This window comes from Chinchilla lanigera, unplaced genomic scaffold (genome assembly GCF_000276665.1).
Source record: "Chinchilla lanigera isolate Chin_1 unplaced genomic scaffold, ChiLan1.0 scaffold00035, whole genome shotgun sequence".
Taxonomy (NCBI): Eukaryota; Metazoa; Chordata; class Mammalia; order Rodentia; family Chinchillidae; genus Chinchilla; species Chinchilla lanigera.
In genome coordinates this window covers 20,370,837-20,384,702 of record NW_004955436.1, presented here as the reverse complement: position 1 = coordinate 20,384,702, position 13,866 = coordinate 20,370,837, and the positions used below count along the sequence as shown (strand labels likewise).

At 43.4% G+C, this 13,866-nt stretch overlaps 1 protein-coding gene across 1 annotated transcript; it reads right to left on the bottom strand.

Moving 5' to 3' along the window:
• Window positions 1-12,025: 12,025 nt before the first annotated feature.
• Cited2 (Cbp/p300-interacting transactivator, with Glu/Asp-rich carboxy-terminal domain, 2) lies at window positions 12,026-13,753 on the bottom strand. Its single transcript, XM_005389258.2, has 2 exons — window positions 13,507-13,753; window positions 12,026-13,046 (listed from the first exon to the last, which is right to left on the bottom strand). The coding sequence occupies exon 2, from the start codon at window positions 13,036-13,038 to the stop codon at window positions 12,229-12,231; it is 810 nt and encodes a 269-aa protein (XP_005389315.1). The 5' UTR covers window positions 13,039-13,046; window positions 13,507-13,753; the 3' UTR covers window positions 12,026-12,228.
• Between the last annotated feature and the right edge of the window lie 113 nt (window positions 13,754-13,866).

The following is a 13,866-nucleotide window of genomic DNA, read 5'->3' as shown; positions in this document are numbered from 1 at the left end:
TGATCTCCCCTGTTTGAATCTTGCAGGACTAATTTTATATTCTTTTTGGCTTTGGCACATGGACCAGTGTGTTCTATCAAGGGAACAGACTATATAGCTATCAGTAATTTGTTCATAAATACAAGATTCTGTTTATTTGGCACTGGGATTAATCACCACCAATGCATACACGATTTTTTTGGTTCAGAGCAATTATTTATTAATCTATTAAAAGGGAAATTTTTGAAGGGCTAGAAATGAATACATAATGACCTAATACTTCTTTTTAAGAGGATGTTTGTTTATATTAACAAAGATCATTTTGTATAACATATTTTAATCTTCATGCAACAGATCTGCTTTAAGTGATTTATAATAATATTTTTATTAGCTATAAGTTTGTCCTCTATGAAGAGGACTTGAAAATATAAAAACTTTAAAGATAGCCCCTTTCAGTTTCAGCTTTAAAAATATCTATGCTGTGAAGCAGAAATTTCAGAGAAGTTCTGCCTACTTATTGAGGAGTTGCTGGTCTATTTCCATTTCACCCACAGGTGACTAGTTTGTCAAATTTGATAATTCTATTCCATGGCAAACCAGCCCCAGCGGTTGGCTCATTCAGAAATGGATCTGTGCCTTGATGCTTGGGGAAAGGGATGCTGTGTAAACAATTTCCTTTTCCGTGCGTATAATTTAAGTGTTTCAAATGCTACTGCTACCAGTCCAAGGTGCAGGCGATACTGAGGACCAGTCAGCAGAGGAAAGCCCGAGTCTCGTCACTGAATCAGAGATTAATCAGCCCAAGACTGACCTTCTATCACCCAATGACAAAATAATTCATCTCCCAAAGGTCTAAGCAGAATCAGGGCTTCTGTACCAGGTGGCTGGAGATTTCTAACACATAGAGACAATTGCACAGTAGAAGAGAGAAGGTTATCACCAAATAATTTTGCAGTGTTGTGTAACTGAGATATATAGTGCAGGTATTTATAATGTATAGCGGTGCTGCAGAGTAAAGTCTTGTGGGGGAGGCTTCTCAGGGAAGGCACTTGAGACAGGTACTGAAGGATACTTCAACAAGGAGATCACTGTGAGACGCTTCCAGTTGAAGAGGGCAGCGTATGTAAAGATATAGAATAATCAAATAGATGCTGTCAGAATCACTCATGTCAGAGCAGGTAATGAAAGATCTCACAGGAACCATGGGTCTGATGGGTACTGAATCAAGAAATTAAATGCTGTCAAAGTCAGAAGTTTTTCCATCTGTCTTTCTTTGGGGTCCTAGGGTCCTAGGGTATCACTTTGCTCAGACCATGGTTCCATTTGCCTGTGGACTTCTGCAAGCTAGTATCTCTTGCTTCTCAGTGTGTGTCTATGGCTTCCAGACCACATTCCAGGACCAGTGCTAGGTAGTGTCAGCTTCAGTACCCTTAGGTAGGACTGTAGTTTTTTCATTGGAATTTTCCCAGCCCGCTGTGGGCTAGTTTTCCATCCCGGCCCTTGAAAGCCACTTGCTATAGTCTAACATCCTCCGTCACTGGTCAGTATGGATAAACATGCCTCCCAGATAGTTATTTCAGCCAGCGTGAGCAGCAGAATTAAGTGTATATTCTAGGATAACTTTCGGAAGTACGAAGCATAAATGGTAGAAGTAAAATGAGAGTAGGTAACACCAGACAGGAAGTCACTTGGCCTAGGTTGGAAATAATAAAGTTTTGAACTAAGACAACAGGAGTGGAATGGAGAGAAGAATGACAGAAAAAAGTTAATTCATTCATTCCCTTACTGAGTGATTCATTTTTATCAAATAGATGGATATAATGCATAAATTTAATAATAACTATTGATCGAACCTCTGCCAAATACCTGTATTCTTTTAGGCGCATGTACAATGACCAAAGACAAAAATCTCTGTGTTCCTGGAGCTGATATTTGAAGTAATGACAATAAGCAACAAATCATTGAAATAAGAAGATTGTGCTTTACGTGAGGCAGTGATGCTCCTCAGTTGCTCTTGAGATTTATAAAAGGGCTCCAAACTTTCCATTTTATTGTGCTCGGGGATTCTGTGGCTCACACATTTCGAGAAAGTGCTAGGACGCGAGGTTCTGAGGTCTATTATCTGCTGCCGCAGCCGAGAAGACTCCACAGTCGACAGTAATGCAGGAGCGGAAGACAGGGAGCACCTGCAGGTATCGTCCCCCTCAAATCTGGCAGCTGCTCCGGCTGTCAGCTGGGACCCTGATTGGGTGCTGTCGGTGGGGAAGCCTGCACACCGCCTGTCCTGACGGCCTGGCTTCCTCATAGCCTGGCAGCCCCAGGTGGTTGAATTTTCACTGCGGCTCCTGGCCTCCACAGGTGTGTGTCCCAGGAAAACTTTGAGGAGGCTGTGTGATCATTTCTGACTCAGCCTCCGAGGTTACCAGACAAAAGAGTCCATAGATAAACCTCCGAGGCAAGGAAGTGACTTAATGACACTGTTTGATGAGAGGAGTGTCAAAGACTTTAGGACACTTTTTGAAAACCACCCTGGTTCTTTGAAGAAGAATCGAACACGGTTGAGTTTCACGGGGAAAAGCTGGACGTGGCCTCTCGTGTGGCGTGGTCTCTGAAGAAACAGATTCTGACAAAGACCTAAGGGTAGTTTGGGAAGGGGCACGTATTTTAGGCAGAGAGAGAGACAATGCAAAGAACTCACTGAATTTAGCCACCGGGGGTGGGGGGTGGGGAGCTAGTGGTGAAGAAAAAAAGAATAGTGTGTAGAACCCTGGCGCACTTACTGGATGGAGGAGAATTCCAATAACCAGGAATGGGAACGTGGGGCAGGGGAGAGAGGACTGAATGAAATCTTGGACATTTTGTCCCTAAATCTCAATATGGAGCTGGATGTGGTGACCCATACCCGCAATCCCAGCGCTACGGAGGCTGAGGTAGGAGGATCGCCACGAATTCGAGGCCAGTGAGACCCTGCCTCAAAAAACAGTGTGTGTGTTTGCGCGCTTGCGCGATCAGCAGAGGCACAGCTGGAATGAGTGGTGAGAGGTGGGGTGGAGAGCTGGGCTGTGAAATCCTCGGGGAACACAGATAGTGTTAGAACCCCGAGGAATGGTAGAAGGCACTGGTTTGGGGAGGCAGCAGTTGGGTGAACACCGGTGTGGTTTATAGGAGTGAAAAGACAGTTTGACATTGGAATAGGCTGGATTGAGGGGTAGAAAAAGAAGCAGGAAAGAAGAATGATTGCAGGGTCAGATAGAGGAAAGTAAGTCTCAGACCGGGGGATAGTTCAGCGCCACAGCGCCTGCCTGGCAAGCGCAAGGTCCTGAGCTCGATTCCCGGTACCAACCCCCCAAAAACCAAAGGCGCGCGCGCGCGCACACACACACACACACACCTGAAAACAAAAGTCGTAACTTTCTAACAGCTTTAGACTGATGTACAAAATTCTACCATTCAAAATTCCTTCCTTTAGTTCTTTTTAGATACAAATGTTCCCCCAGCAGGGCAGAAAATTGAGCCGTTGCTCATGAGGAAACGGGTGTTAGGAGGGGAGAACTTCAAAAAGCGAACGTAAGGACACCTTGTGTCAATTTCTAATGTGTGTTAGACTGTAATGAGAAATGGTGCCTGGGAAGAGTGTTTTTTGATTTAGAGGTTCTTGATTTAGCTCTATTCTGAAGGTTATAATAGGTCATAAGGAATATTTTCTGTTTGAATAAAACAAATGGACTGGAGTTGGGGCCTGTGGCAGGGGTGGGGGTGGTTTTAAGCAAGTGACGGTGTAGCCTTGACAGCTGCTTAGGAGAAGCGCAAATACTGTATAGACTTACAGACCTCTTGCGCCCTCTCGTGGTCAGTTGGTGAAATGACCTAATACTTTATTGTAATACTTTATCAAGGTTCTTTAGGTACATTGCTTTCACATGTCAGGGTAGAATATTATCTGAGCCAGGCATGGTAGTGCTTGCCTGTAAACCTAGCACTTGGGAGGCTAAGGCAAGAGGACTGTGAATTCTAGGACGGCCTGGGCCGCATAGCAAGACCTTATCTTCAAAACACAACAAAAAATTCCTGGATAGTTATGTACTATGATACACAATTCCCTTTACATAACTATTTTTTAGCCAATGTATTAGTTTGACATGTAGCTAAATAGTTTGATTCCCCAAGCTAGAAGAATGTGATGCTGGAAGGTAGGGGAAGGGGAGACAGATCGGTGAATAGAGACATGTGCCTCTTCACTGCTCAAAAACTCTGAAGTACTACCTTATATTGTTTAATAGCTCTTAGCCCCCTCTACTGTAGAATTGTTTATAGGATTTTCTCCTTGAGAAATTAGGTAGCAGTAGCAGTGATGATGATGATGATATGATGATTGTGGCCCAGGACAAGCGGTTTGTGGGAATATTGAGTGCTTGTTATTTACAAGGTTTGAAGATGAAATTAACTTGTAAGAAAATACCACAGAACGTGAAATGAAGAGTCAATCAAATTATCTTTAGTATGTGTAATTTAAACCATGGCAACAGCCAAGAATATTATACACTCATTTGTATCTTTGCAAGTGTTGACGTGCTGGGCATATCCTCAGGGTGGTAGATTTTGGGTATTGCTTGTAGGTTGATAAATCTTAGCAGCCAATGTTTGTGGTCACTACTGCAAGGCAGGGGGATGTTTACAGAGATGTCTCCGGCCCTTCTGGATCAAGTGGTCATCTTTCCATGTGTAGCACGTTCTCAGGCCCACAGCCTGGAAAAAGAATGGTGAAAAGATGGTGTAACTGGCTTTGAACGTGGCTTATAATATGGTACTCCATCTTTCCAGAGGAAGAAAAATGATAGGAATGGGCTTATGTTTCCTTCATGAGAATTTGAACACAAGACGTATTAATTAAACATCTTCATTTTACTGATGGAGAAACTTGAGCCACACTGATTAAATTACACCACTCTTCAGTTGCACAGCTAAGACTACGACACATGCTTTTTAATTCCTGAGCTACTATTCCTTCTCAGTACCACTATTAGTGGAAGAGTTCTGTGTTTCTTCAGCAAGCTCAAGCAAGAGGAAATGGGCTCATTGAGGAAGTTTAGATAGATCAAGGAAGATTATTTAAGTACAAACTAAACTCTGTGTTTCCTCTATTCTAAGATATCTATTTTTTCACATATTACCATTCTGAATCAGCTTGAGCCTTATAATCAATGTTAGTATATAATTATTACAAGCCAGGGGAGCAAGCTGCAAAGTGGTCATCTTTATAGGTGAAAGCTAGCACTAAGATTTTCCTTGAATAGGTTACAGAATTGGTAACCCTAAAGCATCGGCTAGTTTCTGCAAGAACCATTTATTATCAAGAAATGTAGAATTCAGTTGTTAAAAAAAAAAACAACTCAAACCACAATTTAAACACTTATACTCCGCCATTTGATTTGAGATGCTAAGCAGGTCAAGCTGCTAAGAAGGGACTTGGCTATCTAGGATCACAAACTCAGCGGACTTTTAGGGTCAACCATCCTTTAAAAGAATAGTTTGTGAATCCCAAGTTTTCACGTGCAATTGCGTGGATAGATACATGTTACAATTTTTTTAGTGTATTTTCTAATTTATGAATATGTATCATCAAGTTCTTCTGCAGTGAAATTATTAAAATTGATCATTTTAAAATCAGTAGTGTGTAAGAATAAAAGTCATTTTGTATAAGTGAGCCGCACTGTGTATTAGGAAGGAGTTGTGAAACCATTCTCTGAATCTTCCTGTTACTAGCTGTGCTTCTCTCGAGCAACTTACCTTTCTAAATGTCAGTTTTCTTATCCAACATTAGAATAATAACATGTGCGCTGCTGGGATACTGTCAGTCTTAAGTAAGATCACGAGTGTAAAATGCATACCTCAATGCCTGAGAGATAGTATGTGCACAACCAAATCGGCCACAAGAAACTCAACTTCAACAAAAAGATTTGGTAAGAAATCCTGACTGAAGGTAAATTTCTCTGATTTGGTCCCCTATAGTCTCGGCAGTATATTTTATTGTTTAAAAAAAAAAAAAAATCTATGTTCCATCACTCCAGAAGATTTTGAAAAGTCTTTCTTACATTTTGTTTTGCTAAATGAATACCTATTTAAACACTTTAAAATACAGGATAGTAATTGTGGCAGCTGAGACTTACTGATGCAAAGAGTGGTGTCACCGAGGAATCTCAAGGACGTAGAGATGTTTATTTCAGATTCATATTAGAAACCTAGCTGTCAGTTCAATCACTTTTCCCTTACTGGTCTCCTTATCCATATTCTTGCTCAATACATTGGATAGAAAGAAATACGCAATGGCCATCATCTCTCTTCCAAAGAATTATCCAGAAGAAATACAACAGGGCAATATTTGAAGGTGCCTTAAAGATTTGTGTGCACAGCTTAATCCTACCAGTACGTGTTAGCAGAAAGTTGCCAATTGTCACGAAGCCAAAGCACTAAACCAAATCAAGCCTACCAGAAAAATGGGTTACGCGAAATTTTTAAAAAGCTCTGTGGCCAAATAACGTAAGGAAATCATAGGCCACATTTTATGTCCTTCCCTAGGGAGACACAAAGAGAAAAGACTTTGGTAGCTGTCAGTCACATTTCTGTCACTCTGCCACACTGTCCCTTTAAATGTTAATAAAGCCCGGAGTGGTGGCGCATGCCTATAATCCCAGCACTCGGGAGGGAGGCTGAGGCAGGAGGATTGTTGCGAGTTTGAGGCCAGCCTGGGCTACAAAATGAGCTGCTCAAGATCAGCCTTAACTGCACAGCCAGACCCTGTCTCAAAAAGAGCAAAACAAATAAAATAAATAAATGTTCATAAAACAGCACCACCAATCTTGAGTTGGCTGCCTTTTTCTGATTTTACACTAGTTTGACATTCATGTAAGCCTAAAATTCACTTCCTACCCAGCTTTCAAGAGTAGACTCACAGGATTTTTTTAGCACTATTAACTTTTCTAAAGCCACTTACCTATCTGCATATCTCCTGCAAAGCAGGCCACTCTAACCTTGCCTGGCTGTGGGCCCCTTAGGAGACAGATCCCTTGCGGGCTTTGTTCAGCAACCCCCAGTGTAATCAAGTAACCACTCTGCTGCAGGGGGAAGAAAGGGCAGGATTTCATGGCTGAGCACAATGGTGACACCATGGGAAAATTCCAAGAATCCCAAGAACCACGGGGCTTACCCCATGTTGGGACACTGCCTCGCTAATCTTTCAGATTAGTTCAGCCCAGTGAAAACCAACAACACATAAAGAAAGTAATAATACACCTTGTCCATCTTTCCTCTGCCTCAGATCACTCTGCAGGTCCTGGTTTGGCCAAGCAGAAGTCTCAAAAAGTCCACCAGTTATCCCCTAGGACTGCTTCTGACATGCAGTACTCATCTTGGGGGGAAAAAGCAACTGATCAGAATCTAGTGGCTTAAAAACTATTTTTTTTTATCAAAAAAGTATGGAAGGACGTTGGTTTGATATTCTTTCCCAGGGCCCAAGAATTCTTTTTCTTTGCTTTTCTTTTGTTGTGCTTATAAATAAAAAATGACAGAAATTCACAACTACCTCTCTTAGAATATATAAAATTCATTACTTATCATTACTTCTGAGTTTAATTTCCTCCTGTGAGAGGGAAATTTCTTTTTTCAGGAGTCTTCATAGTTTTCAAAAATGTACATGGATCTAATGCGCTGGTATGTTTACCAACAGTACATTCTTTGATGGAAAATGCCCTTATATTTTCTCTTCCAGTTTAAATTATAAGTATGGCCACCAAGAAAAGAAGAATTGTTTCTCTTGCTGCATAAAAATAGGTCAAGTAATTTAAGTCAGTCCACTGCAATTAAAATTCTGACATCGCCACTGTTCCTTCTATTCTGGGGGGAAAAGACAAACAGAACACACGGTAATGGGGGCTCACTGGCTAAGTCCTTTGCTGAACTACCTTACTGTTCTCTTCCTGAGGCATGGCCTCGACCTGCCTGGAGCTCTGATTTTGATGATAATGCTACAGTACCAAAATGATAACTACCGTCTCAGAAGCCACATGGAACATCTCTTTGTGCTAGAAAAACAATACCCTTAGAAAGGGAAAAAAAAAATTGCCAGTGACTTGGATCCTAAATTCCTGGAATTGTAAATTTATTATTTGGAGTCAGTGTTATGTTAAAGTTTGTTGACTCAGACAGAAACATTCATGCTCCTTGAAGAGTCTGTTGTCCTTTTCACAAGATTAGAGCCAGTGGCTTGGTCACATTCCAGCGTGGATAATTGCATTCTGCATTCCTGGATATTTTTCTCTACCTTTCCACCCTCATACCAATGAATGTGGTGTTACTCATCCTTACCACCAATCAGCAGTTCTGTTGTCGGGGAGCAGGTATTTGTTGCCCTCACATGGTGGCCAGTATTGGTCCCAAACCACTGCTCATTGCAGTTTGAGAAAGAAAATCCCTTTGCCAATGCATAATTTGAAATCTGCGGCAAATATCATCCATGCACACTTACTCATAGGTTAAGGTCTTTGGTTAGTAAAGTACTTTTATTTTCAGAAAAGGTGTTTATTCTGTAAACTTCTTTGATTAAAAAAATTGTGGCGCAAATATACATTATTTACTTCAAGAAAAAAAGACGCTAAAGTATTCATCAGTGGCAAAAAACAAACAATAAAACAAAACCCTCTTGAGCAAACAGCTTTGTTTTGACCTTCTAAATAAATTCCACAAGGGGGCGAAAACACCTAATGGTCTGGGACTACAAAGTTTGTATTTCAAAGCCGGCCACCCATAATAGATTAGTGGATTAATATTTTGCTCTAAAGGATCTGGCCTTTAAAGTTGACATCAATTTATAGCCATCCCAGGCGTTTACAGTAGTAAAAGTCACGGAGACCATAAACTTCACAATAGATGTCAGCCTTCTGGAACTAGTGCTGTAGCCTAGCACCCCATAAACAGTGGTGATTAGGTAACTGTTCTTCAAAGACCCATCCCTAGCTTTAACGTCTCTATCAGCTCCAGCAAAGGTGCTACCAGCAGGGTTTTCTCAGGCATATGGCAGAGGTAGGCGTTTTTATTAATGCGGGCTTGTTTTCCTGACGTGTATCAAGGAGGCTCTGCTGTGCCTTATCACTGATCTCTCCTTGAAAATCAAGCATGGAGTGTCTATTTGCGGGCAAAGCTTAAAGAACAGAAGCTCTCTTGTACCGTATTAGAACTTTTTGACAAATAGCCAAGGTACAGAGGTCAAATTTCCCCATATGCTTATAAGCAACTTAGTAGGCAAGCAAGACCACAGAAGGTTCGGCAAATGTCTGCCTGCAGCCGGTGATCTAGGTCACTGTATAGGTTTCATTAATCAGATTCCTCAAACAAGGACTTATTTTTCTCCGCTTAAGAGACCTGCTGCTATCACATAGACTCTGCTCAACTGCTGATCAAGAAAGAGTTTTAATGAAATAGGGATCATCTGAGCGAAGGGGTGGAGGTTCATTTGTATTTGCACTAGGGACAAATTGTGCTCTTAGCCAGCTCCTCTGCTTGAGTCCTCTGTGCTGGCAGGGATGGGTCTGAGATCTAATAATAGTTCCTTGAGCGCTGCCTCTCCTCATGCATGTTCCGGCGTTTCAGCAGCAGGAGGAATTCGGTGACAGAGCAGGTGCTGTGGCTTATTCCTTGGCAAATAAATGGGGAGGGGTGGTGGTAAGACAATTCTTTTGCTTCTTTCTTTATGCAAAAAAACCCCCACAAAAAACAACACCCACACAAAAAACACCGTCTACAATAGCTTTCCACTTTTCCCCTGGCACAACTGAGAAAGAACTAGAATTGCTGTATTAATATGTATGTAAACATATTTTTTCACTTGAACCTCTGGAGGGAAAAAGAATGGGAAAGAGAAAGGGAAAGAAAAACTTACTGTGAAAATGCTTAGCCAGGAAGATTTACTGCTGATTGCAGCTTTGGTACTGACATGTCTTAACTGAAGAGAACTTTCGGCTCTAACTATTAACGTGGAAATCTGGATGCAGTTTTAAAATGGGGTGAAAAGAGTTTTGGTTGATTCAGTGTATTCTGAATGAAATTAGTTACGTAGAACATCATTTTAAATAAAGTGTCAATTATAGAGGTATAAAAAAATCCATTGAAGTTATGCATCTTGATTTTACCTGTCCTCCCTTGGAAACAGAATTCCAGGTGGACTGCAGGTGATCGGAATTATACCTAAATCAACCTAAAAGTTACCACACTCTAAGGTAATACTTCTCTATACCTGCCTGATTTATTATGAAATATGTGCTTTAAAATGAGAATATAACTCTAAATGAAATTTTCTTTTAAAGCATTGCCTCTAAGATTTCCCTTTACCTGTATTTCTTTACTCCTCTCATAGGTTAAGCACATTTTTTTTTTCTTGCACATAAGTATGTTCCTCTTATGAGCTATGAAAACAGGGAGAAACAAAAATAAAATTTCTTCTCCTTCCACCTGGAATAATTTGAGATTGTAATAATATTAGTTCCCTTCACTTGATTATATAAAGCAAAACTTGACATCCACTTAAATGCAGTTTGGCCCCCTTGATGTCTCATCTAGGTAAAATTAAAATGATCTTATCTTTATGGGCTTTGCACCCAATGCTTGTAACAGGAAAAGCTCAGAATTCTGGAAAACAGGTTATACTTGAGGGAACATCTTGTGAAGACTGTAATTTGACCTTGGCATCAACCTGAGCGAATTTTAAATATTATAGAAAATAGCAAGCCTCAAGGTGGAATACACCCCCTCTTCCTTAGCATTATAAACCAGTCAGAAGCTATTTCAGAGATTAAGCTAGAAACGTGTGCCTATCCTTAGCACTTTCCTGAGAAATAAAATTTGTCACTAGAGATAAAGGTAGATTTATATTTAATACCACCCCCATTCGTCACTCAGTATATTACTGGAGCCTAACTCGATTTAAGCAGTTGAATCAGGTAGAACCCGAAACACTTGATTTACCCCTGCCCCCCCAAGGGGAAGATATTTATGTTTAGTATTGCAAACGTTTCTAACTCTTAAGAGTACACTTGAATCTGATGGCAATTAAGGAAAAAAAATGTAGCACTTTGACAACTTTGCAGCTTTTGATTAAACCACACCAAGAGCCATGTTACAATAACAATGAAGCATTATGCCAATTACGTTAAATCCTGCTCTCTGCCTAAGCTCATCATGACCTGTTTTAGTGTCCTGTAACTTATCCTTGGAATGCTTACTCTCATCAATAAAGTGTTCAACTTAAAGGCAGGGAAGGGAAAAAAAAAAAAGCCACCAAAGGGAACCACCCCCCCAAATGACTTCTAGAAAACAAGTATTTCTTAACTTTTTATTGACATTGGCAAATTAAAATAGAATAAATTAACAAGTATTTTTTCAAAAAAATGTTTTGTACAAAAATACTGTCAAAATTTCCTAAAAAGCTTTCAACACAGTAGTATCTTTTCATGTACTGAATATAACTATTAGCACAGTGTCAAAAATGTTGAAGACAGAAATAAAAATCTGTGAAATGTTTGCACTGACGACATTCCACACCCTATTGTCTGTACATATGGGGGAGGGGGGGCAGCCAACTTGAAAGTGAACAGTATGACTTTTCCTGATCCAGAACGGTTTGGCCCACATCTGTTTAATCTTCCAGTTTAGCATATTTTAAAAATTAGTCTGTACTCAAATGCATAGTTTAAAAAAATGAAGCGAGATGGCAGAGTTTGTGCAGTAATATCTGCCCTTCAAAGTTCATGCAACCAGCTAATGCAATTTTTCCTTTCACTCCTAAATCTGAACGCAGTTCAGTCATCTGAAACCATCTACAAAATCCATAAGATTAAGCAGTTTGCCAAGATTAATACCTAACAGTTGAGCACTGGAGGTGAGGAAATAAGAAGTAAGAACAAACAACGAAAAAGACCAAGTTAGCTAGGTATTTCAGCTACATAAGGGAGGTGAATGTCAAGGCTACAAAAACGAAACAAAAACAAAACAACAAAAAAAAAGTGGCAGCATTTTTTTTTTTTTAAATCAATTTGTACAAGTTTATAGTTTACTTTGTTTCCAAGTTCTCAAACCTTTCAGGATCTGAAAAGTGAGATACTGTGTCTAGGGGAATGTTTTTTCTTTTATTTTTTATTTTTATTTTTTAATTCACACCGAAGAAGTTGGGGGTTTGATTTCTTTCCAAGGGGTTGGATCGAGTCAGCAGCTTACTCGGCTGGGCTGCTGTTTGCACACGAAGTCCGTCATAAAATCAAACTCGTTTTGCCCCAGCCAGAGTTCGGGCAGTTCCTTGATGCGGTCCAAACCCAGTTCTATCACTAAAGACATGAGCACTTCCTCGTCGATGAAATCAGTGTCTATGACATTGGGCGGCAGCATTGCAGCAGGGACGTGGGCCACGGAGGCGGGCATGGTGCTGCCGCCGCCGCTGCCACCGCCGCTGCCGCCGCTGCTGCCTGCGCCACCGCCCGGGGTGCCGCTCGGGGTGCTGCTGCCGCCCGAGCCGCCGGGGGTGCTGCTGCCGCCGCTGTGCTTGGGGGTGCAATCTCGGAAGTGCTGGTTTGTCCCGTTCATCTGGTGGCCTGCAGCAGGGTGCAAATCCGGCATGTAGTGGTTGTGGGGGTAGGGGTGATGGTTGAAATACTGGTTGTTGAGCTTCTGCAGCTGCATGCTGGCGGGCAGCGAGCCTCCCTGGCTGGCCACCGGGGGGCCCATGAACTGGGAGTTGTTAAACCTGGCGGCGGGGGCCAGCGCGCTCGGGGGGTGCCCGCCGTTCACGGTCCCCGGCCCCATGGCGTGCCTGATGCCGCTCGTGGCGTTCATGGTGCCCGCGCCGTAGTGTATGTGCTCGCCCATCAGGGCGTTGAAGGCGTGCTGGGGCTGCTGCTGCTGGTGGTGGTGGGGGCTCGGGAACTGCCCCATGCCCATGCGGTGGGCTGGGTGGTGGTGCAGCCCGTTGGTGCCGTCGGCGAAGCGCCCGTGGTTCATGGCCATCATATGGTCTGCCATTTCCAGTTCTGAAAGTGAAAAGGGCAGGCGATCAGACCCGCGTCACACGTGTCGCCCACCGTGGCGCACCCCACTTGCTCGTGCCTCTGCTCCCCTAGGCTCCCCGGGCGCGCGTCAGCTGCAAGCAACCCTCCCTGCCCAGGACCCCACTCGCAGCAGCCCGTGCATCACCTTGGAGGACCTGCCACCCACGACAGAGCCGGGCGCTGCACAGACAGCCCCTTGCCCGGCGATCCGGGTGGGGGGCACCCGATCTCACACCCCCGTGCGTTCCCCGAAGTGGCCTAATAAAGGAAGTGCCCCGTAGCCACGCCGCTAACTTCGGGCTTTCGATCAGCCCTCCTCATCCTGTTGTTGCACATCCTGTTGTTATTCCCCAGCTCCGCCTCGCGCTCTTCCTCCGGGCAAACCCAGCCCTCGGAGGACGCGGCTCGCAGGAGCCCCGGTCGGCGTCGCCGCCGCGCTCACCTTTCGTCTTTGCGATGTCTGCTCCGGAGACCGAGGGCGGGATCGTCGGGTCCAGGACCGGCTCAGCAGCGCATAGAGGGGCCCTTCCTGGCGTGCGGGGCGCTCGCGGTCGCCTGGTCGGTGCCGAGGTCTCGCCGCGGCCGCCGGGGCAGATTCCAAGCCGTTCCCTTTTCTTTTCCCTCCGCAGCCCGCACAGCTCGGCAGGACCGCCCGGCAGCTGCCAACAATGAGCTGTGTTTCTTAGGGCTTTGGCCACAGTTAATATAAGGGATTTCAGGAAGGGCGGAGCGAGAGCCTCCCCGGAGGGCGGCGCGAAGACGCGGATTCCGGATCGCGGCCCCGGAGCGGCGGGCGGCGGCG

Excerpts from the sequence above, each read along its gene's own strand:
- Cited2 (XM_005389258.2), bottom strand. The coding sequence starts at position 13,038 with ATGGCAGACCATATGATGGCCATGAACCACGGGCGCTTCGCCGACGGC.